Source organism: Thunnus maccoyii, chromosome 22 (genome assembly GCF_910596095.1).
Source record: "Thunnus maccoyii chromosome 22, fThuMac1.1, whole genome shotgun sequence".
Lineage (NCBI taxonomy): Eukaryota > Metazoa > Chordata > Actinopteri > Scombriformes > Scombridae > Thunnus > Thunnus maccoyii.
The window spans coordinates 2,129,662-2,156,069 of NC_056554.1; the positions used below are offsets into that span (position 1 = coordinate 2,129,662).

General features: G+C 38.5%; 1 protein-coding gene across 1 annotated transcript in view; it reads left to right on the plus strand.

The window, feature by feature from the left end:
* The window catches only part of adam19a (ADAM metallopeptidase domain 19a), a 196,099-nt gene that overhangs the window by 136,453 nt on the left and 33,238 nt on the right, over positions 1-26,408 (plus strand). Inside the window, exons 7-15 of the mRNA XM_042400718.1 lie at positions 4,342-4,407; positions 5,023-5,094; positions 5,449-5,615; positions 9,768-9,852; positions 15,213-15,355; positions 15,845-16,022; positions 19,517-19,606; positions 21,296-21,491; positions 22,948-23,056. Coding sequence (XP_042256652.1) covers positions 4,342-4,407; positions 5,023-5,094; positions 5,449-5,615; positions 9,768-9,852; positions 15,213-15,355; positions 15,845-16,022; positions 19,517-19,606; positions 21,296-21,491; positions 22,948-23,056 — 1,106 coding nt within the window. The remainder of the gene's footprint in view (positions 1-4,341; positions 4,408-5,022; positions 5,095-5,448; positions 5,616-9,767; positions 9,853-15,212; positions 15,356-15,844; positions 16,023-19,516; positions 19,607-21,295; positions 21,492-22,947; positions 23,057-26,408) is intronic.

The following is a 26,408-nucleotide window of genomic DNA, read 5'->3' on the forward strand; positions in this document are numbered from 1 at the left end:
CTGCTTCACTCTGCCTTAAATGTGCTGTTAACTCGTCTAAGAGTTTTATTGGTCTGGCTTTCAGTGCAGATTATCTGTCCCATGATGGTAGGCTTCAGTGGCTTTTCTACTGGGGGTAACACTATGTAAAAATGGATACATTTTTTGAGGATTAAAATAAATAAAGTCACACGTCTACAGCTCAGATAACATCAGCTTTCAGAAACCTATAAACTGTATGCATGTACTGATACAGCGATGCTTTATCTCATGGTTTCACACTAGAGCCCAGGCTAGGAGGCAGAGCATTTCCAACAAATTTCTATCCAAAGTTCTAGTTAAAAATTCCGCAACCTATGGGATTATCAAATGTGCAATTCAAGCAAACTCAGCTGGATCATACTTTATTCATCACCAAACAGCCACTCCTTACAGCAAACAATCCATGACATCAACTCCATTTTTTGACATTCAAGACAACTCTTATCCGTATCCGTCAACGGAACCAACAGTAGAACACAGGCTTCAAAAAGATGTCTCAACTACATTAAAGAACTGTTCACTGAACTGAATCACAGAAAACTTTTGGATACTATGAATGAATGAAAACCTTAAGCCATTTGAACAAGTGGGCAAGTTAGACAGTTTGGCAAAACCTAGTGCAGAAGTCTCAGATCTTACCATGTTTACCACACACAGAAACCTATCATATGCAGTTGTTAGGCCCTACTATTAAAACCTTTAATATGCAGCAACCCACATTACCTGTGTTGTTTGTAGGGTTGTATTCCAAATGCCATACATTTTGGATCTTGCAAAATACCCAGAATCTCTAAACTCAGGTGCTAACATATACTATATCAAAACTTTTAAACTTTTTTGTTAGCAAAGATAAATGTGGTAAAACATTTTGATTGTATTTTTAGGCTGCAGCTAAGTTATCTTTAATTCCATAACAGCTTAAGTGATTCAATAATGGATTTGGATTTGATAAAATTCTATGGAAGCCCAACCGTAGTTCTAAGTGTTTTTCTTTATATTTTTATCCTAGTCTTGTTAATCATGTTTTTACTTAAAAGGAAATATTTTCTCTGTTTTTGTATTTGTATATTTTGTTTTAGACTGAATTAATTTGTTTTTTTAAAAAAGGAACCTATCTAGACATGAGAAAGTGTTACCAAAATTGCTAGAGTGACCCTCTATAACTTTGTGAGATTGTGCAGATTGTAGCTTTTGCTTTAAACCAACCAGATCACACAACCCCTTGAACTTTACTTGCTTTCTCCGTACAAAACAACAAAGGTTACAAACAAAATGGAGCAGGTCAGTTCAGGACAACTGAAGTTGGTAATAAAGTCACATGGCGACTCTCCAACACACACATGGGGTTATGTGTTCATCATCTTCAGTTGCAAGGAGTTCTTGGCAGGTCACGAAGGTCACCAAACGCTACCAGGCACATACTCTATATTCATGCCAATAACACCGCTCCACATGACTCGTCTGACTGAAATACCTCTAATTAAGCTCAGTACCATTTTTGGGTCACAAATTGTAGCTTGAAATGTTCCTTCCTCATCTGCTTTAGTCCAACCATGACATACAGTCCACCACATACAGTCTAACAATACCCATCAGCCCAGTGTGTCTGGGATCTTCACAATTAAGTCATCACAGCCTTACAGTGGGACTACTCGAGCGTTGTGTTCTCACAGTGAACCAAAGGGCTATTAGAGAATGTGTAAAAAGACACAAAAACAGTTGTGATTTATTTACTACCTCTGATGTGATAAACTGAGTCATAAATCCGTTTTGCTTTGATTTATTACATAACTAAATCACAATCCATTCATGACTACATTTGGCTCTGCCAGGGAAATGATTTTCATCAAATGCAAACACAATATTGAATTTCTCTCGGTGCAATTTTAGAGCGCAAAATAACTCCGGCCCCACCTGGAAATGGAGGGAATTATGGCTTTGACTGAGCTTTTTAGGTCGGTTTACGCAGTGGCTGTGTTGCTATTTTCTATGCCTTCGCAATGAAGGACTAAACACAAGTCTAGTTTGCTTAGCTGCAGTTATTGATGATAAAATGGCTCCTCTGTGGGGCCTTCTGCCTTCCTCTGTCTAGACTGCTGGGACAAAGAGTCATCCTTTGGTTTTTCTTCTCATTCTTATTCCCATATTTATCATTTTCCCACTTACATTCTCAATCACTTTAAACTGTTCTCATCTTTCTCCCCTCCTCATATGCTGAAAGCCCTCTTAGCTCTCCACCACAGCATCATCCTTTTCCCCTACTTCTTTATCTTCCTCCCTTCTGCACCATACCCCTTGGCTCTCCCAATTCCCTCCACTGCTACACATTAATCCTGGGTTGTTATGCAGAAATGCCAGCCATAGCAGACCCCAAACTGAGTCCCAAGGCTTTTGCCACTATTTGCCTCTCAAATAAACAATGCAATGTGTGAATGCAGTACTATGGATATGTGTGTGTGCTAGGCTCCACAGGCTGCCATCACAGCATAACAGATTCCCCGCCAATCCACAGTATTGGTGTTACGTCCAGGCCGAGCCCAGGCAGCAGTCCCCCTGCACGCAAATCAATGAGTTTTAATTACAGCAGGGCCTTTCTCTAATGGCTGTAATCAAGAATTAGGAAGGTGGAAACTTAATGATGGAGAGATATACGGAGTTGTAAAGCTCTGTAAACACAGCAGCATGGATGATTGAGAGGCCACTAGACTGTTCACCTTTTTATGTACCACTTTCAGACTGTGCAGGTTCTTAGGTTGAATAATCAGGTCTGGTTTCCACATTTACGCCTAGGGTTCTACTGAGATGTAGAGGCATTTTTCATTTAGTTTTGCAGTCCCATACTGACTCTAGTACCTACCTGCTTCTGTTTTTGAAATTCAACATTTTTCTATTCCGAATTTCCCCCAGAATTGTATTATTGTCAGTATGGAACAACCTCTGCAGTATCAAGACCATGGGACACTGTTGACTGTAAACCTGGATGATAACAGGAATAAAAACGACAACATTCCCAGAAAAACTGTGGGCATTTTGATCCCTTGAATTTTTATCCGTCCATTTTCTGTGACTAAAATTTAATATATTTTTATACAAAAAAAAAACTTCCAACAGAAAATTAGCTGACATAAAAAACATGTATATAAACATACATATAAAATTGTAACTGAGTCTTAAAAAGTAAGCTACAAAAAACTAAATTGACCTCTCGTATTTGTGTTCTTTCTGAAAAAATTCTAAATAAAATGAATGAGTTTTTGTTATCCTTCAATGTTTTTATTCTGTCATTCAGAGATTTTATGCAAAACACTTTGTTTGTGTCTCATTTATAGATGTTTTAAAATTTAAATGAATATTTAAATACATTTTAATATAGCGTAATATTGTATAGTAAAGCACAGTATAGAATAGTATAGTATAGAATAGTATAGAATAGTGCAGCATAGTATAGAATAGCTCAGTATAGTACAGCACAGTATAGTATAGTATAGTATAGTATAGTATACTTTAGTATAGAATAGCGCAGTATAGTATAGTATAGTATAGCTCAGTATAGTACAGTACAGCACAGTATAGCATAGAATAGCGCAGTATAGTATAGTATAGTACAGTATAGTATAGTATAGTATACTATAGTATAGCGCAGTATAGTATAGTACAGCACAGTATAGTATAGTATAGTACAGTATAGCGCAGTATAGTATAGCTCAGTATAGTATAATATATGATAGTATAGTATAGTATAGTACAGCACAGTATAGTATAGTATAGTATACTATAGTATAGCGCCGTATAGTATAGTACAGCACAGTATAGTATAGTATAGCGCAGTATAGTATAGCTCAGTATAGTATAGTATAGTATACTATAGTATAGCACAGTATAGTATAGTGCAGCACAGTATAGTATAGTATAGCACAGTATAGTATAGTATAGAATAGCGCAGTATAGTATAGTGTAGTATAGCTCAGTATAGTGCAGTATAGTATAGCTCAGTATAGTACAGTACAGCACAGTATAGTATAGTATAGTATAGTACAGCGTAGTATAGTATAGTACAGCACAGTATAGTATACTATAGTATAGCGCAGTATTGTACAGTATAGAATAGTGTAGTGTAGAATAGTATAGTGCAGTATTGTATAGAGCAGTGTAGTGCAGTAATAGCATAGTAGAGTATATAGTACAGTATAATATAGTATAGAATAGCATAGTACAATATGGTATTGTAAGTATGGTATAATATAGTGTCATATACTTTATACCAAACCTATAAGACTAATGCATAACCATTTTCTGATCATCTTTCCTCCCTGATGCCAGGTGAAAAGGAACACCTGGGGCACCACAAAGTACATGGAACTGTACATCGTGGCTGACAACACACTGGTAAGCTGACAGTAACTCCCACCTGCCCCATTCACTCCACAGCAGAATATTCCTGCGTCCATCAGCGTCAGCACCACATTTGTCCACTGACGTCAGACAACCATCAAAAGGCGCAGACAGGCAAAAACAGATTCTACATCTTAAACAATTATCTCGTTCCAGCTAATGGAGCTCTTTCGTACCGAGAGCTCTGAGCTCACATAATAGTCATGTTGAGGCAAAAGCATGTGGCAGTGAGCTGGAAGGATTTGTCTGTGACGGAGCGTATTTAGATGGAATGTAAAGGTGGAAGGGCTTTTAAATGGACACTAAACTCCAGTGATGAGATGCTATATTTTCATAAAAGGGTTCTGTCTGCTACATTAATGCTGTGGTAATAGGTCATGGTGACCAATAACAAGATTCTGGTCCACTCCTCCTGCAATTGGTATAATTATGATGATGGACCTGGGTGGAAGTGGTAAAGCAGACCTCACTGGGTTAAAGTGATGTTTTCATGAGTCATTTCTCTCCGCAGGAAATTTTAGAAAGGATTGTCTCCAACATTTTATTTATTTTTCTGACAGCTGACCTCATTCACGCTACTAATACTTCCCCTTCTTCCCTGTCCTGCAGTTTAAACGACAGAATAAGGACTATGAGAAAACCAAGGCAAGGATAATGGAAATTGCCAATTATGTGGATAAGGTAAGGCTGATGGGTTCTCTGCTGCACACTGCAACTCTCCAGAGAACAAACAACGACATTCAACAAGCTTATAGATATTGTTGTATCTTGATGTCATCCATTACTAATCTACATTGAAATGTGTTGTCTTTAGTGTTCTAAATAAATGATTAGTGTACACCGATATATACTGTAGTATGAGGAAAATTCACAACTGAATCAATGTGTCCTTCAACAGCCCTTTAGTGGAGATTAGAGAATAATTGCCTTGTGTGACTAGACTGCGTAATGGAAGCTTATGTCAAGATTATAGACAAACCGTTGTGTGTAGGCACACATTTTAGTTTTTTTCTGCGTGTGTGTGTGTGTGTTCAGTTCTATAGGGCTCTGAACATCCGTGTGCCTCTGATTGGTCTGGAGGTGTGGACCGAAAGGGATCAATGTATCGTCACAGAGGAGCCAAATGCCACCCTCTGGTCCTTCCTCCAGTGGAGACAGAAGCTGAAATCCCGCAAGAAACATGACAATGCTCAGCTGCTGACGTGAGCCACAGACACACACACACACACACACGCATGATTATACTTTATCTACACCAGCAGCACTGATGAGCGCTGTCAGTGTCTACACTGGATCTGTTCAGCCACAGTAACACTCTTTTGTGTATTCAGAAGCAGTTTGGCAGCACTCACAGCCTGAAACACAATCATTGTGGTTACACATGTAGGTTGAAAGAAAATAGAGCTGAAGGATTAAGTCACTTTCATACCTGCAGTTTGGTTTAGTGGATATGACCAAAGGAGAAGAACTCCATGACTGTCTTTTAGCTGTCTTCTGTGTTCACACTGACTCTTTCAAACAAACCAAAAGTAAAGACAAAGTTATCTGGTGGGTAACTCATTCATTGGACAGCTTTGGTGATGTCATCGTGCATCATCAGTGCTCCATGGAGAACAGAGTTCTGAACCTGATGAGTTTATTTCTCTTCTCCGTTGTCACAAAGACCTCAGCAAGAAATAACTGATGATCAGCATTGTTAATCTAGGCTGTAACTGGACCTCATGCATCATAAAAAATGATGACCAAGTAGAAAGCGGAATGAAAAAGAGGTGTCTTGTTCAGCAGTATTTTTGGGAGATAGGTTTAAATCACTTTTAATGAGGAACAGCTGAAATAAACAGTGTAATTACAAAAACAGAACACACACTTGTGTAACTCCTTTTCACTTTCTGATTAATCAGGGAAAGTCCCCACACTCACATGGTGATACATGTTACCATGGTTACAAAATGATCCTACCTATTTATACAGGTTACGTCCTTGACAGTTCACTTCTAGCAGATGGATTTACTGTAATAGTTGTTAAGCAGAATTCCTGATATATTGCATATGTAAATCCTGTGGTTGACCTGCTTTGCTCTCACACCACAAATGAATCACACCACAGTCAGCTTTTCAACTGCTCTCTATACAGGCTACAGTAACACCTCACGTTTCACTCATGCTTTACATACGTAACTGCAGCCCCAAGTGTAATTGCACACTTCAAGTCTTTTGACTTGACAATATAAGGACCCCTTAATTGTGATCAAGCTATGTCTGAGCAGAACATTTTAAAGCGTCAAAATAAACTTGTCAGTACTCTCTGGTGGACAAACTATGTCATGGACACTGTCTTTAAGTGACCTAATTTCTCCATTTCTTGTTTCTTATTGGCTGACATACACTGACATGATATATCTGTGTTAAGCCACATGTAATAATGTGCAATATGTTGGTCCCAACCAATTTATAGTTGCAGCTCTACCTTCTATTTCCATATGCAAACACTGTATGTTGCTACATAAGCAAGCAGCAGCAGCTCCATGTTCAACCTTGCCATGCATATATTCAGTGGTGGAAAGTAACTAAGTACATTTACTCAAGTACTGTACTTCAGTACAATTTTGAGGAACTTGTACTTTACTTGAGTATTTCCATGTGATGCTACTTTATACTTCCACTCCACTACATTTCAGAGGGAAATATTGTACTCTCTACTCCACTACATTTATTTGACAGCTTTATTTACTTTTCAGATGAAGATTTGACACAATGGATAATATAACAAGCTTTTAAAATACAACACATTGTTAAAGATGAAACCAGTGGTTTCCAACCTTTTTGGCTTTTGACGTCTTACAAAAAGCAGTATGTAGTCGGGGTCACATTTCACATGTCTATGAGTTGTTAACAGCTCCACCAAATAGTGATTTTTCCCTCTAAACTTCTCACATGCTTTCATTTCAATAAATGTTCAAATGATCCAATATTTCAGCAAAAATTAAAGATTAGAGAAAAAGTCCAAAAACTGAAAACAGATTTGTGTATCAGAACTTTGTTTTTTCTTCTTTCCTCTCCCATTAATCATCTCACGACCCCTCAAATTTATCTGCTGACCCTTTGGAGGGGCCCGACCCCTAGGTTGGGAACCACTGGACTAAACTAGCTAACTGTATATAAAGTAGTTGAAACTAGCTCCACCTCCAGTAGCTACAACAGTAACATGCTGCTCTAACACTGATGCTTCACTATTAATAATCTAATGATGTCATATATAATAATATATCAGTCAGAGGGACCAAACCACTACTTTTACTGCAATACTTTAACTACATCAAGCTCATAATACTTATGTACTTTTACTGCAATACTTTAACTACATCAAGCTCATAATACTTATGTACTTTTACTGCAATACTTTAAGTAGGACTGTGTGGGGACGTCTCCACCTGCTAAATACACTCTCAGGAAGTTTAGTTGTTTATAGCACAATGATGATGGCAATAAGTCGTTTTTAAAAAATGTATAATCAGATCAATCCAATGCTATTTCACTTTTAATTCTTCTTCATCTCACATCGTAAATACTCACATCATACGCTAATTAAAGTCACACAAGAGTGTTTATAGCACAAAATTATTTCAAGAACAGAACATTAAAGACCACTTGCCGAAAAGAACAATTAGAAAGCAAAGAATGATGCACAGGATTAATGATGCCAGCTAATCCGACATTTCCCACATAAACAGGCACAATAGCAAATTGTAATGGAGCTGTGTGCTGTGTGTAGAGGTGTGTGTGGTTATTCTGCCTAGCAGCCTGATGTCATTTTCAGGTGATTTAATAAAGGTAAACACAGTAAATCACTCATAACCTGACTGTTGTTTTAAGACACACTTGAAAAATTGTGACACTACCCTATAACAGTTTTTGTAATGCCAGTTTAAACACATCTACTGAATAGAGTGTTTAATCAAAATGGTTTATTTATACGTGTTATTGCTGAACATTTGCTGTAAGTGTAAAGTTTGCTCTTATTGATTATATCACCAAATCTTCAGCAGAGTGATGTTACAGCAGAAACAGATGTAGTTCTGAGCTGTCTATTCTCAGTGCAAAGTCCAAGACCCAATTTACACCAAGGTAACAACAACTCACTTTGCACTGCTTCATTTGAATAAACCTCCCACGTGTTCGTACCTCTCCTTCCAGCTGTGCACTTAAATACCACACATGTGAGCAAAGCAAGTTTCAAGGTCAGGATTACCAAATTTGCAGTGAAAACATCCAAAAATATCAAAGACAGATAAAGAGTATGGAGGTTTACTTGGCAACTAAAGCATGTTTTAGATGGTGACTTATGGCGCCAACAAGAACCAAAGATTCACTACAGAAAACAATCAACAGCATCCGAACAGCGCAGCGCTCCATAGAACAGAGATGATAACATCACCTGGGAAAATGAACAGCTGTGTGTCTTAATTGATCATGCAACATTAAGCACACCATCCATCTGAAACTGTAATGTCTGTTCTCACTTTCCCCACCAGTTTGGGAACAACATTCCCCAGAACTCAGCACAACAGTATTTACCCATCGTTCTTTTATTTAATATTCAGCTCAGGAGGAAGTAATCAGTGAAATTACCTGCTTTAGTTTTTGTTTGGACTGAAAACCTGCAGACTCTCTGCCCCACTGATGTGAAAACACGAGTTCATAATCATCATTGTGCTTCAACTACCGTAATAAGAAAGCTGATTAAGTCCACACCCTCCCACATACACCTCCTATCTCCTGATGAGCCCTTAATGACATAAACACTGCCAGCCTTTGGGTCAGATCATTTCAGACATTGTTAGTGTATAAATTGACAAATGATTAGTTAAACAGAGATTTTATTAAGCAAAAGATCTTCGCTTTAGTCGGGCATAATTGGACCAAACAACCCAGCATGCCAGCAGTGGCAGCATCATAGCTTGACTGCCGGTGTAGACACACACACACACACACACACACACACACACACACACCCCATTCATTCACAAGCAGTAAATTGGTGGCCCCTCTTGCTCCATAATTAGTTCTGCTGATACCACAGGGCCTATTTTGTTTTGATTCATCAGACAGGGCTTGATTTTGTTTTAGGATGCTAAATGACAACTGCCAGGAGATCAGGGATTGAGGTGCTTTGCACGCCGTCTCCCACATCTGACAGGCTTATCATGTCTGCCACCACGCAGTGCTGTTGCATCTGCAATCAATGTGCATCCACTGTGAAGCTAGTAAGTGAACAGGGAGGAGATTAAGGTTAAGTGATTTTCCGTTATGTGTGTGTGTGTGTGTATGTGTTTGTGTGTGTGCGGCTCTGATAGCGGTGTGATTTTCAAGGGGACGACTATCGGGATGGCACCGCTGGAGGGGATGTGCAGCCTGGAAAACTCTGGAGGCATCAACGTGGTACGTGGGAATACATTTCTCCTCTTTCTGCTTTACTTCCACTGTCTGTCATTTCTTCTCCCAGCTCCCCACTCTGTTTTCTTTTCACTCCCTCCTTTTTTCCCCTCAATCTTTTCTCCCAGCTTGAATTCATCTTCTATTGATTTTCTATGCTTTTGTGCGTGCACAGTGTCCTCCAAAGTAAAGACTTTTTGGTAGTATTCACTTCTACAGTCCATTTTGTTCCCATATTTACTTTGGGGTTAGGATTCAAATGGATTGATGAGATATATGTGAGGCTAAAGTTGAACAGGTTGAGCAGTGGTGATGTTAAGGCTGGATGAATCAATATTTTTATATTAACAATGGATCAAATAACATAACCTCGTGATAAACCCACAGATAATTATCACCAACTGCACAGTTCTGTTCATCTCCTTTCAGCTTTTTAGCCTCTTTTGTCTTGTTTTGTTTTGATTTTCCGGCCCACAACTTTACCGTTTTTGTTTAGTCTCACAGCTCTCATCAATCTAATTTCTATTTTTTATTTATTCAAATTTATTATTATCTTTTTTTTTTTTTTTTTTTTTTTTCTTATTTCATGTTTATTTGTGTAGGGACAAGTATATAGCATGAACTAATGCCATATACCACAGTGCTAAGCTAATTTGCAATGTCCATCCATAGATGGGCCTTTAAAATACATAAAACTCAACAGTAAAATACACATGAAACTGCACAAGACTCAACAATACAAATACACAAGCACAGCTTTCTAATTGGACTGCAGCAGCGGGGCCAGCACTACAACCACGACTGTCTGTCCGTCACTGACTCACTGAATGATGAAATTACACCATTGGCCAGCCACAGGCCACCGAAGCTTAGTATGCCTGAATGCAATTCGCACTAACAATAGAGATTAAGCTGTTGTAATTTTCACTGTAGGACTGTTAATATTTCACTTTATTAAGTTTAAATATTCCCAATATATAATACATAATAAAATATTTAAGATTCCCAGTATGTGGTCAGTTCATCCAAATAAGGCCCATTTTAGAACCCACGAGACAAAAAAGGGAGTTGAAAAACGTGAAAATGTGGTTGGTCACTACAAAATGACAATCTTGAAAAGGACACATTTTATATATACATGTACACTATACACTATACATTTACCACTGTGCACATCTAGGCTGCCATAGTTCAGTAAAGCCATTGTTGCAACCTTTTACGAGTCTTTCCATTGGAAAAACTGAACTTTTTGCCAAATGCCAACTGGTAGGAGTGTAAAGGACAGCACTGTGCCAACAGCAGTGCACACCTCTCACCCCCCCCAAAAAACAGTTAAATAATTAGAAAAATATACAAATAAATTCTACACAACTTCAAAATGTCAACAACAGCAACATCCTAAGGGTGTTTTCAGACCTGCGCTTTTTTCTCCAGTTGAATCGGACTGTGGTTGTTTTTTTCCCCTTGGTGCGATTCATTTGAGCAGGCCTGAACACATAAATCATTCTCAGGTGTGGACCAAAACAAACTCTGGAGCTGTTCCTTTGTGGTGGGAACGTGATCCGACCTCCAACAAGGTGTACCCTGCAAGTCTAAGCTAAACGGCTCCCGTAGTAGGGATGTGCAGAGGGCCCAGTATTTGTATTTGTATCTGTATTTGTTGAGGCAGCAAAATTATTTGTATTTGTATTGGAATAAAAGTGGAAAGAGGCTTTAAAATCCTGTTTTTGTTTTGACACTTTTAATTTTAGAAAATTAAAGTGTTACAATAAGTGTTCATAAATAAACTACCTTTTGAAGGAGATCCCCATACGGGGTCTTGAACTGGAGTCTCCCAGATCATAGATGACTGCGCTGACTACTGAGCTAAAACTTTACTCATCGCCTCATTGCAGACAGACCTCTACCTATTTATACACCCATAACACAGAGACAGCACAGCATGTAATGTGTAGGGAGGTACTTCAAAGGTGATTATTGCTTTGCACTTTTCATTTATTACCTATTTTTTACAACCTAACTTTGTGGAAAGGAGAAGGGGAACAACAGGTTATAGAGAGTCCCTTGTGAGCACTTTGTGTGTGTCAGTAGCTCAGCTTTATCTCTGGGGAACACCCCCGACTCCAGGAGTGATGTCCAAATTAGGAAATGTGCGTCATGTAGCAGGTGGATGTGACTCCCCTCGTTGAGACCTGCTGATAGACATAACAGTGGAGCAGAGGAGAGAGACTGAGATAGTGATGTAACTGACCTGCGCGCTGGTATTTGACATGGGTTTTTTTTTCTTCCCGAATACAAATAATTTTTAAAATATTTGTATGAAAAAAACATTCATAAAAAAACCCACTATTTGTGCTTTGCCGAATAACGTATTTGTATTCGGGCACACTCCTGTCCCGTAGACAGGTGTGCTTTGCATGCTGGGATGCAGATGAATAAATTTAACAGTTGCTAACAGCCAGACAACCTTCTTCAACACTTTCTTCTTGTGTTATTATGTTCTTGTTCCGGCCCCACACACATCTGACTAATAAGCATAGTGAAAGTTCTCATATGACTTGTAGTTATGCATTTTGGTTCGCTTGGATTTTTCTCTGTGTGAAAAGAAACCGAACCAAGGGGAGAACACACAAAGTTTACCAACTCATCCACTGATTTGGACCCGAGCACACCAACTGCAGATTTGAAAACACTCTAAATTGAATACCGGATCTGGACCAAAGTGATGGACAGGACAACAGACGGACATTGCCATACAGTACAATGCTAAAACTAAGAATTTTCAGAATGAAAAATCCTGTAGAAAGGGGACACTGTTCTCTGCTGCAGCCCACTTTATTGTTGTCAGATATTTAGATTCAAGTGTTGCCTTGTTGCCCGCAGCTTTAAAATATCCACAATGTAGTATCATTCAGCCTGTGTAACTGTGTGGCTCCATATGTGTGTGCAGCCCTGGACTGAATGGATGCGGCTGGAGAGATCAATAGCTTTTCCAAGCTTGATTAGCTTCTAATAGGCTGTTAGCTCTCCTGTGGGCAGAGGTGGCCTCTAGAATCCAAATGTCCTGTGGCTGACCAAGCAGTGGAGTCACCTCTCAGCACTGCCCAACCAGCACACACTTCACACACACTTCACACACACACCTCACTTCTGTGTTCAGGATTTCACTGCAGAACATCAGCATTTCCAGACAGTTAATACATTCCTGTTTTATACAGTACAATATGCATAATTCAGAAGCAGAGCTAAGAGTGAATGACAGCTTTCAATGGATCAAAGAGGAGCTAAGTACTTCTGAATACTGTCACTGGTGTGTGTGTGTGTGTGTCAGCGTGTGTTCATGCAGCTCTATTCTCGTGTGTTTGACTTTTTTACCTTTGGAACTAGGACACTGTAGCTGTCCTTCCTTCCTACAGGAGTTTCATTTCCACTTTAAATCACTTGACTCTACGGATGGCAAAGTCAGTTGGTCTGCCACTTTGGTCCTTAAATATTTTGACAAATAACAGACAGGTTGCTTTGTAACTCTGTAGTTATTCCTGTTCCCCAGATGATGAATTCTTTTCTTCTAGCACCACCATGAGGTTGACATTTATGATTTTATGGGAAATATCTCAACAACTATTGGATAGATTGCCATGTAATGTGGTACAGACATTCATGAGCCCTTCCGGATGATTTGTAATAATTTTGGTCATCCTCTGACTTTTCATCCAGCGCCATCTGCAGGTCAAAATTTCAATTTGACCAAATACAAGCTAAACTAGTGACATTCCCATCAGCCCCAGCTGTGCTTTGTGTTTAGTGCTAATTAGCAAAACTAAGACAGTGAACAGGGTAATTTGTACCTGATAAGCATCAGCTAGTATTATGCATATGCTAGCATATGCTAATATGTGAGCATGTTAGCATGCTTACATTAGCATTGAGCTCAAATCACAGAGCTGCTAGCATGGCTTTAGACTCTTTGTCAGTTTACTGATGAAGAGAATCATTTTTCAGTGATAAGCTTACCTTATTAGCAGTTCCTTTATTTTTACATAACTGGTACAGTGCAGTTCTCTGGATATATTTCTGCTGCGACTAATACTATGTGATGCCATTTAGATTTCTGTAGATTGAGGGGTAGAATGGTATTTAGAATTCTCCATACAAAACTAACTGCTGCAAATCATCATTAGCAGAATATAATCAAATAATCAAAACGTGTTAACAGGTGACCTCCTACTATTTGCGTGATTCCCCCTCAAATATATTTGTAATAAGTGGGGTGCACCTTGCAAAAGAAATGACTCCCAAGCTGTGACTTCATCATAGATACACTGCCTGAATCTGGGACATATGTTTGGGTTTGACTTTATTATAATCCCAGAGGGCAACTAACGTGTATTGAGAAAATTAGAATCATTTACAAAAACATAAAGAAACAGATTCACAAAAGTGAGCCCTGAGGCTCCAGGTTCACTATGTGGCAATGATTCTGGTAATTTGAATAATTGCATGAATTTGTTTGGTAAAACTGTATGCATCACTAAATCAAAAACAAAAACTGAAATGATTGAGCCTGAAGCATTCTTACATAAGGTTGAGACCCTTTTAGTTTTATGGTATTATTGCTTGACTTTATATTATGATGAGATGGTACATATTCCTAAATAGATGTATGCTTGATGGAGCTACCACAAACCAGTTACTGATAATTAACTAATACTCATACACAATGCAGAGAGACTAGAACAAATAGGGGGGTCAAAAGGTGCCCAAAGCTCTTTTTTTTTCCTTGGGGTCCCCTAGAGGGTAACAAGAGTACTCCACCAATGTAGCATTGCAGTCTTATAACATCATCAGACTCACGATGGGCAGTTTTTTAAAGAAAAAGTTAAAAATTGATGCAGCAGAAGCATATATAATCTTTTTTCCATGCATTCTTCTTCCTTCTTAAAACCTGGCACCTACATTGCCCATAATGCAACTCAACCACCATCAGTTGGATCGTAGATTGTGGTATGTTATGCTGGTAGCGGCCAATGTAGCCTGGAGCTGCTAGACTCCAGCAGAGATGAGGATCTACAGAGGTCTGGTAACCTCACTTCTTTCTAACTCCACACCCCCAGATTTCATTTTCAAACTCATGGTCTTCAGCCCCGACCCACGCTGACTCAAGTGACATCACTTGAGGCAATTTATCAGATTTCACACAGCTCCCTCTGGAGACACAAAGGGCTTTGGACTACTTTTTTTCCACATATGTAGTCCTAACAGGATGTTTGCATTTATACATTCCTCTCACATGACTTCTCAGTCTAGCATGATGTTATCAGAGTTCTGAGTCATATAAATGAGAATTCCCTCTGAATCACCCACAGGACCACTCTGAGCTCTCCATCGGAGCCGCAGCCACCATGGCCCATGAGATCGGCCACAACTTCGGTATGAGCCACGACCATGACGGCTGCTGTGTGGAGGCCACCGCCGAGGAGGGAGGCTGCGTGATGGCTGCTGCAACCGGGTGAGCCTCAGACACCACAACAGGCTTCATCAGGCTCACTCAGGCAGAGTTGTTGTTGCTAACAGCTTGACATGAATAACAATTTCATCAGCTAAAGAAAAAAATTAATTACATATTAATGTGGCTGCCTAAAGAGCTTGACTTGTCGCTGGAGATGTTTGATTTCTCTCAGATATGAAAACACAAACTTTTGTGCTGTTTTATAATGATCATCATAAAAGTTTAATGACTGAAGTTTAATGAAAAGTTTCACTGATATTGTATTTCCAGCGTTTTTAACACTAGTTTTAACAAAAGACAAAAAACAGGATGAAAGAACACTTTACCTCACCTACCTTGCCTTTGTATGTTGACCTTCAATATCTCAAAGCAAAAGATAGAAACACAAGGAACTATTGTTAGCAAGACTAGAATATCTATGTGATATATTTTTTGCAAATTTTGATGATTGTCAAAGAGTGTTAATGAGTGTTGATGTCCTTCTCCCAGACATCCATTTCCACGAGTCTTCAGTCGCTGCAGCAAACGTGACCTGGACAACTACTTCCAGAAGGGAGGGGGCATGTGTCTCTACAACATGCCCAACATGAAGGACCTGGTGGGGGGCAAGAAGTGCGGCAACGGCTTTGTGGAGGATGGAGAAGAGTGTGACTGTGGGGAACCTGATGTGAGTACATTTGATATTTTATCTGAACTTACACCCAATTACATGTGCTTAAAATTATAGCTAACCGTTTCCCAAAGCATGCTGTGGTCCTTTAGAACATCAGACAACCTTTCCATTCACTTCCATATGACATGATGGTATCAACTTGCAGAGACTTTGAAAACAAACACTGAAAACAATGGCTACCTGGAAGGTTGGATAAACATATTTACTCAAGAACTGTACTTAAGTACAATTTTGAGGTATTTTATGTGAGAACTTCCATTTGATGCTACATTATACTCCACTAAATGTATCTAACAGCTGCACTTACAAGTTACTTTTACTAAGATTTTGCATAGAAAAACCTATGATGAGTTTATGAAATATGATAAATGGACTGTACTTGTATAGCGCCTTTCTAGTCTTCCGACCACTCAAAGCGCTTTTTACACTACGAATCACATTCACCCATTCACACACATTCATATGCTGAATGGGTACCATGCAAGGTCTCAACCTGCCCATCAGAGGAAGCTAACCATTCACACACATTCATACACTGATGGCACAGCCATCAGGAGCAATTTGAGGTTAAGTGTCTCGCCCAAGGACACATCGGAATGTGGACTGAATGAGGAGCCGGGAATCGAACCACCGATCTTCCGATTAGTGGACGACCCGCTCTACCTCCTGAGCCACAGCCGCCCATATAACACATTGTTATAAATTAAACCACCCAATGGTTTATACAGTAACATTGCCTAACCTGCAATATCAACAGCATCCAGCTGTGTGTGCAGAGATGATCTGCTGCAGTTGTAACCAGTATGCGTGTTCACCAGGTGTCCTTCTCTGTGCTCCTCTGTCTCTTCACACTGGGTCTTTTTTGTGTAAAATAAAGTATGTTAAGTATAAAATTAAGTAAATATTACATTCCACTGGATAAACAAAGAGCTGTTTCTACTCTTTTACTTCAGGTTTGAACTTGCATAGCCCAGCATCAGTCCAGCCTCATCATTAATGCGCTCTGCGTTGCATTTGTGCAACACAGCTGAAAGATTGCTGAAAGTTTCCCCCAAATCGGGATGAAGTGTTTGCGCTCAATAAACCTAGAGGTTAAGTAAACGTCTTTGGTTCAAGCAGCAGAGCAAATTGAAAACAGAAGAAGCAAATTGGTGGCTGACAGCAGCATCGCTGCTGGCGAGGCTGTTTGTTATGACTCCCACTCAGCTGACAGTCAAGCTCAGGCTGCTGACAAGCCACCTGTTCTTAGCATTGCAAATGAGATGAGCTACAGAATGCTGCTTAATGGTCTCACCTTGATATTTCCCCCCAGCAGAGACAAATGTATGATGCACATGACAAACATATGGTTTACCAACTGTAAAGGAAATGCAGTCATCTCTGTCTTGTTTTTCAGGAAGGGCATTCAAAAACACCACCAACATTTACAGAAATTGTGTTATTTTGAAAATCTACTTGGATAGCTTTGTACAGCAAGTGTGTGTGTGTGTGTGTGTGGGTGGGGGGGGGGGGGGGGGGGGGGGTCACAGAGAGACATTCAGGTTTAGAATTCAAACTCCATCACATTGTCTCTGTCATGTTGTTGAAGCGAACATCACAATACAAAGAAGTCAGTGCTTTTTGTTGTTGTTGTGTTCACCCATAATCCCCTCTCCCTTCTTTCCTGCTGGTATAATTGGCTTTTTTTCCCTCTTGCTTGAGTCAACTCCCACATTTGTTTTGAGCGTAACCATGGCTCAGCGGAGGGCACCATGGCAACCGGAGATGTTGTCTGCGTGTGCGCAGTATGACACAAGATCAGCAGCAAAGTCACTTCTCTGGATTTTTTTTTTCTTTCTTCCTGCCAACATCTGTTGACATTGTGACTTGTCAGTCACAGCTGTCAATCCTCTTGTTACCTGAGAGCTGCTACTGAGAAGTGTCTGATCACTGTGTTTGAATGTGTGTGCTTAATGGCTACCACTTTATAATAAGTCACCTTACTGATGGCTTAATCAATACTTTATCAATCAGTTATAAGCCATTAATTAGAACTACTTTAGAGTTGGCAGGTTGTCGTTTCCAGCATCACTCTGACCTCCATGGAAAAGTGATTCAGGGCATCTGGACTAGAATGAATTTACAACCTACAACATTAAAAATTGCATACTTGAATTATTGTAATAACTCTTTATTAATAACTCATGAACATTTATAATTGCAGATGACTGAAACCAATTTATCCTGATGACTTATTAGAAACTGAAAACATTTTGAGCCATTATTATATTTATTTGTTTTGTTTTTAATTTTTTGTCCTTTTATTGTCCACCACTACCCCCTCACTTTGGAAGACAAATGACTTCACTTATGATTTATTAATATTACTAATAACTTATAGTATATAACTAAGTATCAGGTCAGTGTTTGGAAGAACTGGTTTTACTGGACTCTGCTGTGTTTTCTTCACTTCAGCCTGTAGTGTTGCAGCGCTGCTCTCTGTCACAACAGAGCGAACATTTGTGTTGATTGTGACAAATGATTCTGGTGAGAGTGATACATCAATTTCAAGAGTCACACTCTCAAGTTAAACTTTCATTCATATCATCGTTCTGAAGCAGGACCTTCAGTATTTGGATTAAGCAGCTCATCAAAAGTATGTTCCAAAGTCAGAAGGCTGCAGCTGTTATTTCAATATGTCAGATGCAATTTAAATCAACATTGCATCTTCTGCTCTTGTATTGGATTGGACATATTAGACGTATTAGCAGAAACTCAGTATTAAAGGATTTGCATCAGGGCCACAAAAACCTAATGGGGATATCTGTATTTAAATCTGACAGTTTATTACTTTTTATTAATAACTTACTAACATTTACAACCTTTAACTTGATGGCTTTAATTTGCTAACCAGATACTTTATTACCCTTTATTATTTTTGCAAATCAAAACTAGAGCTGCAACAATTAGTTGATTAATCAATTAGTTGTCAACTTTTAAATTAATCAGCAACTATTTTGATAATCGATCAATAGTTTGGAGTCATTTAGATCATTAGATTTTTTTTTTCCCCCCAAATGATCTGATTCCAGTTTCTTAAATATGAATATTTTCTGGTTTATTTGGTTCTCTATGACAATAAACTGTATATTTTTCACCATTTTCTGACCAAACAACTAATCGATTAATTGAGAAAATATTTGACAGCTTAATCAATAATGAAAATAATCATCAGTTGCTGCCCGAGCCGAAACCCAATATCTTTATTAATGGCTTATAACTGATCTATTAAGCAGCAGTAAATGATTAATGAACATTAATAAAGCCATGAGTTACAACTTATAAACCCTTTATAATGGATGAGTTATTAGAAAGTGATACTAATAACTGTATATGAAGAAGTAGAGGTGGACTAAGGTGGTGTGTGGGTGTGTAAGTTTAGCAGTTTTATCTGTGTCGACTTAGTTGTGATAACTTGTGTGTGTGTGTGTGTCTGTGTCCGTTTACAGGAATGCACCAATGACTGCTGCAATGCCAATAATTGCACCTTGAAGGAGGAGGCTCAGTGTGCCCACGGAGTGTGCTGCGAAGGCTGTAAAGTAAGACACACACACACACACATAGTGCAGGCAGAGTGGCGTAGGTGGGAGCTCACTTGGTTCGCAGTAATATCTGTGGTTTTATCATTAGTTCAGTGTCAGTCATCATGTCCATGTGTTGACATACTGTACCCACAGCATGTGTCAGTTCCCTTCACAGCACGAGTCGTCGTCTTCACATCATACCAAGGCTTTTCATCTCTGCCGTGATCCCAGTGTTCAAATGCACATCCTGACATCCCATAGTAATACAGAGAACTGTGATGCCAAATTCTACTGAGACAAATACTGAGACAGAAGTGACACAGTACTAAGAGCTACCACTGTTCTATCATTCTTCATATTGTTTATGTTTATATTCACATTTTTACTCTTTATTTTATAAATTGAGTATATTAATACTTTTATACTTTTTACACAGTCACACATATTTCATATTTTGGCTTATTTTTTTAGTCCTACTGCAGCTGTTTTACATATGCTGCTTTTTCATGCTTTGTCATCAATATATTATACTTAACAAAATTCCCCTTAAGGCTTCACATATGAATACTTTTTATATAAACAACGGGTCAAATGACTATGTGTAACTTGAAAGGTCTCATTCATAGTGGCAAACCCACAGTTCTACAGAGCTTTTATAGCTCATTGTTTTGGTTTGCAGTCCCTCTCCACTCAAAAATATGTTTTTCTTCTTGTACTTTCTCTGTGTAGAATGATGTATGTGTACCCATTGTCACATCCATCTGCTGAAGGAGGAAAGTTTCTCTGAGCTCATCTTAAATCTCAGTTGAAGACGTGAACCTATGAGCAGGATTTGTGACATCACAACTAGTTTGGAGCCAATCATGGTCCAATATGCAACTTACACAAGTATGATGTTGAAATTTGAACCCTCCAGTGCACAAACACTGAGAATGGACGTTACAATAGTAGGAGACATCTTGTGTCCAGAAGTTAAATGTTTGAATGAGGGAGATTGAGTTAATGTCATTTTAAGGATTTTAACAAGATAATTGATCTTTTTTGGTGGAAGAATCATATCAGAAACAAATAATTATTCAAAGCACAGTATTTATATCTCTTAGAACAATGTCTGGAGGGGATCTTTAACAATAAATGCAGCTTTAATTTGGTTTAATTAATCAAAATGAAATATATGAAAATTAAGATGAAGTTCTGCAGGCGTGAATAAAGCTTGTAGAGTGTTGTTGTCTTCCTTTGGTCCATATATTATATTTCTCCTTATTTTTAGTGTCAAAACTGCTTTGCTGTGTTGAACACTGAGCATCTTTTGCTCTCTCATGATCTGATTAACCTGCAAAAGGGGATCTGGGGCAAAAAATTAGCTAATGGGACCCTATTGACCCCCTTCCTCCCACTCTTTCTGCATTAGTATAGAATAGACATGGTTACTTAATTATGTTTTGTCTAAAGCACAAGATTATAACCAGTTCTCCTATCCTTTGTTTGTGACAATTTATTTAATGCTATGTAAATTAATTGGGAATATTCACCATTTAAACACAATATCAACTGAAAGTTTTAAAGCTAGATTTTTACACAGCTAGACTCTGGCCTGCTATGCATCACCCTCTGAGATTTATCACATCAGATGTGGTCTTGATGTTGTTTCAGTTGTCTTGTTGTCTCCCCCTCCCCACTCACTGCTGGTCCTCTCTCCACTAGTTAAAGCAGGCAGGTACCATGTGCCGGGGCCCGGCGGGGGCATGTGACCTGCCAGAGTACTGCACCGGGGCTTCTCCTTACTGTCCCTCCAACGTCTACCTGCTGGACGGCTCGTCCTGCCAGTCCGGAGTGGCCTACTGCTACAACGGCATGTGCCTCACCCACGAACAGCAGTGCCTGCAGCTCTGGGGCTACGGTAATGAAAAGTCACAGTATAGTAGACCAGACACTTCACCCACTCACATATTATTACAGCAATATCTACCTGGGATAACAAGTGTTGGTGCTTAAAACAGCTTTAAAAATAGTGTAAGTGCTGACAAACCTGACAGCAGTCATACTGTACTGTATGTTAGAGTTGATAATACAATAAATAACATGAGCTGGAAGTAGTCTGTCAAAATAAACACTCATCAGAGCTAGAAGTGCTCCTTCCATCTCTCAGATGTGAAAGCAGCATTCAGAAGTATGACAGCTTTTGTTCATCAATACAATAGATAAAAGGCAGAATGTTGACTTTTAATGTGCATCATCTCATTTTTATTGTTCTGCATGTTTTTGTTTACAATAAAACAATCCTACAGTCTACCTGTCTATCTCTATTCTGCCTGATTGGTATACATTCACTCAAGGTGACATCATTGAACAGCCAGTTCTTTTGTAGACCTTAAAGTATAGGTTCATGATTTTTCAAGTCTGTCTTAAAAAGCAGTCAAGTGTCCATATGAGCAGTGAAAGATGTTTTCCTCGCTGTAATCATTCCTCCTGTTCATACTGGATATTAAAAGATCCTTCAAATGTGCTTTCAATGTAAATGGTGGAGGCCAAAATCCACAATGTGCCCACAGTCATTTTATGCAAAAATGTATTTAAAATTGGTGTGAAGCTTATATTCAGCTTCAGCAGTCTGAGTTAGTCATATCAAGTGGATATCTGACACATTTACAGTCTTTTTAGCATCAAATTCCCTCTTTGTGTTTCCTTTGACACTAAAAAGACTTTTAAATACATTTTTGCACAGAAGGAGGACTATCACTTTTGTTAAATTGTGAAACCTTGTCCTTTCAAGAAACAGTTTGACATTTAGTAAAAGGCTGGTAACCTGTCCTATTCACCTAGTGTATGTTGCTCATCTCATGTAGAAATAGAAATAATACAAGGTGACCTTTTGGTTTTCAAAGCAGTCAGAATTTCCAGCAGTTCTTGACAAACAGCTGGCTGCAGTGACTGATCACGCACATCAGTCTTGTCCTCATGGTGAGTTTCCAGGTTCGAGCACTATTGAAACCCCACTGTGAGCACAAACCAGTTGACTCTTTATTCTACAAGAACATGATGAAATTGATATTGATCTTTTCATCTGACTCTGGGTTTGACATTCTGATATTTGCCACACACCCCTTAGAGTCTCTTAGCTGTAAGAGGGTTTCCAGTGTTTGTATGGTGAGTTGATCTTCAAGATGATCTCCGCTCCAGGTGAGCAGGTGGCTGAGACCAGCATCAGCTGTGTCTGTCTGTTATGAAGAGCTTTGTGAGTCAGCATGTTGCCATTTGTTGTCTGAAGAGGGGAACATTGCTAAAATGGTTAGCAACGGTGAATTCAAGTAAACAGCCTGAGTGCAGAGGGCTGATGGGATATGTTGTGTTTCCAGGAGCCCGACCGGCCCATGATGCCTGCTTTGAAGATGTCAATGCAGCAGGGAACGCTTTTGGAAACTGTGGGAAAGATGAGCATGGCAACTACATGAAGTGTGAGAAAAGGTGAGAGATACTGGTAATGCTTTACACATGTTTAAGACATATGCTACTCTTCCAATGATAAAGGTTTTTATAGGAAGATACATATTCTTTTTGGATTTCTGTCACAACTGAGTACCTTTAAATTTGAACATTTTGAAGCCAAAATTGTCTAATAGTGCAGTTAGTTAGATTCTAAACCTCTCCACAGGAACATGATAAGCATAGTTAAATAAATAAATAAAACTGAGGCATACTTCTGTCTCACATCAGACATATATATATATGGAAGCCCTCTTCTGCAACAAGATAAAAAAATACATTAAATGTTGATGATTTTAAAAAAATAATTAAATACTCACAAAAAATGAGGTACTAAGTATTAAATTTGACCTAAAAATCTGGAAAATAAGATTAAAGTTTTACATTTTGGGCTGTCTCATAGTTTTCACTTGCAAAGAGTATTTCTTTTTTTTCTTTCCCAACATTTCATCAAACTGTTCTTTTCCTGACAGAAGTAGGCTTCCGTTGAATATTAGACAATACTTTTACACTCTGATTTATGCATTTTCCTTCTCAAACTAAACATTTTAACAAGTAGCCAAAATAGTCAATACAATAATGTCATTGTGTGAGGACACGCTCTCTGGCAATCTTCACACTGAGTTCAAGCTGTAGTCTGAAACATAAAGCTTTGTTAACTCAGAAAATGAATATTATGTAATATTTGATATTTATTGCTAAATAAAACCCCACCAAGGTAGCAAATCTTTGATTGTGATAAAAAACAAGAAAATACACCACAATGAATGAAAACTCCAGCCATGTTGAAAGTGATGTTTAACACTTGTGACAGATAACAAGTGAACTATTTGCAGTTGTACAGTTAATATGAAAACTAACATGAGATGTGGTGCTTATCTCTGTCTGCTTTAAAGGGACACACAGATTAAAAAAGAATGGTCAAAACTGATGCAGTTGCATCAATGGATCAATCTCCAAAAACTCATCACTTCAAACTTCATCTTACATTTCCCATAATGCAATTTGACAGCATCTCTTAGCTGGACCCTCCATGATCAAGGAACACCCATGTCTTATACACTTCATGTTTGTAACACTTAATAGTGCCTCTGTTATAAATTTGTTGTCTCCAAGTCCAAGATGACTGGACTTTCCATTTACTGTGTGGCCAATATTAATCCCATGTTATTTTAAAGCTGCGCTAATCAATATATTTTAAATTGAAAATGGACTGTATGCTGTGAATAGGTGCGTAGAGTTACTGTATGAACCCACAGCTATGTAGCTTTTTAGCCTCATTTAGCTCACTGTTTTGGTTTTACAGTGCATAATTTTACTGTTTTTGGTCAGTCTTACTTAATTTCCAGCAGATGACAGATGTTTTCAGTGAAAAAAAGCTCTGATAATCCCACTGTACACCACCTGCTCAGCACCAAACAGCAGACAGACACAGTTAGAGATTAGCTGGTGAACATAGTGGAGCATTTAGCAACTAAAGAGTCAGACATTTTTCTCCTGAGTTGGTGGAAACCAAAGACAGAGATAAAAGAGAGTGAATATTGGATTTACATTCATTAGGTGGACGCAAACACAACTCCAAATGATTGATAATGTCACTACAGAACTTTATGTAAATGGTGATAATATAGCAGTGCTGTGTTTTCAGCTTGTTTCACCTTTAAGGCTCCAAAATCAATTAGTGCAGCTTTAACAAAATCCTCTCTTACTATCACAGTTAACTTTTATACTGATCATCATATGTTCACTTGTCACTACAGAAATTACATTTAGTTCTATTCAAAGCTCTTCTGCTGAACTGAACTATCAAGCACACACACACACACACACTCATAGAGCCAGGCCCTCTATACACTGTCAACACAAACCTCTGAGAAGCAGTTTCAATGGCACAGTGCCAGAGCTAATTAATGGAGCCAAATTAGCGACTTAGCTATGTAAATGAGGCTGTGGATTAAGGTGGTTGACAGCTGCCTCGTATGATCCACCACTGCCCAAATCCATTATGGAGTCCCACGGGAGTCATTACAGTGTTTTCTGGCCACAGTGAGTCAAAGGGCTGATTAGATGATATGTAAATGCACTGTCTGTCTCTTTTTAAGACAAGTGAAATATCTACGCACAGCCGTTATCTGCCCATCATTCTGTAATCCTCCTCATTTGTTTTTCTCAGAGTAGGCAACGTGTGTGTGTGTGTGTGTGTGTGTGTGTGTGTGTGTGTATTAGCCTGTTTGAATCTCTATATTAATGAGGAAGATGTGGGTGTTGGTAAAAAAAAAAAAAAATGTAAGTAAGATTCTGTCCTCCCTCAATAAGTGTTGTTGAGGCACCTATCCAAAACCTCACATCTCCCAACTAAGCATGGATTTACAGTATCACTACAATATGGATATTCAGATTGAAAACTTTTAATAATTCACATGTCTGGTGATGTACATTCTGTCTTTTTCTTGTCTGTTTTCATGGAATTCACTATATTCTGTACATCATGAAGGGGAAATTATTAATAAAGACAATAGGATGAAGAATAATAGGTCTTTCAAGACTTTACTTGCTCAAATTAAAATGACAAAATTTCCTCTGCTGTAATAGACCAGAAATGATTATATAAATAACAGTAACTTGAATACTGTAACAATTTGTCTAGCCTAAGATCCTCTTGTATTGTCTGTTCTGTAAAACAGATAAAACTGTGTTTTGGAGACAGTAAAGGGGTTGTGCAAACCACTGTACATACCATATATTACATTCATATACAAATACATTCTCATCTTATATATTTACATACATATATTCTTTGTGTGTATATGAAAGTAAAATGCACTATGTATAAACATGTTAAGAATCAACACAAAGCACATATTAGAAGTGTCAGGACTGTATATACAGTCAATGCAAAAACCTGAGTGGATGCAGTTTCATTCTGAGTGTTACAAATTGAGGGTAAGACACATATGCACAAATTGAATATCTTTGAATTTGATTATTTTATTGGCTGTTTGTGGCCAGTAAACACTTACAAACTCTTGCAAAAATGCTCAGTCTGCACACACCACAATATCAGATATTTTTCTTATTGTCAACAAATCCCATGAAAAGACCAAAACCAACGACTTTCCAATTCCACTCAGCCCCCAAGCCAATCGGTTCTTACTGAAGATCTAAATCTTTAAAAACAGCTCACAAATATATAGTTTCATTTTAAAACATGCTCAGTCATTTTCTAAAACAGCAAGTCACTGTAGGCTTTAACAAACAGAAGGAAATAGTGCATCAGTTGGGGACTGTTTTCAGTGGTGGATTAATCCACATTTGGTGCTCTGGTGAGTATTTC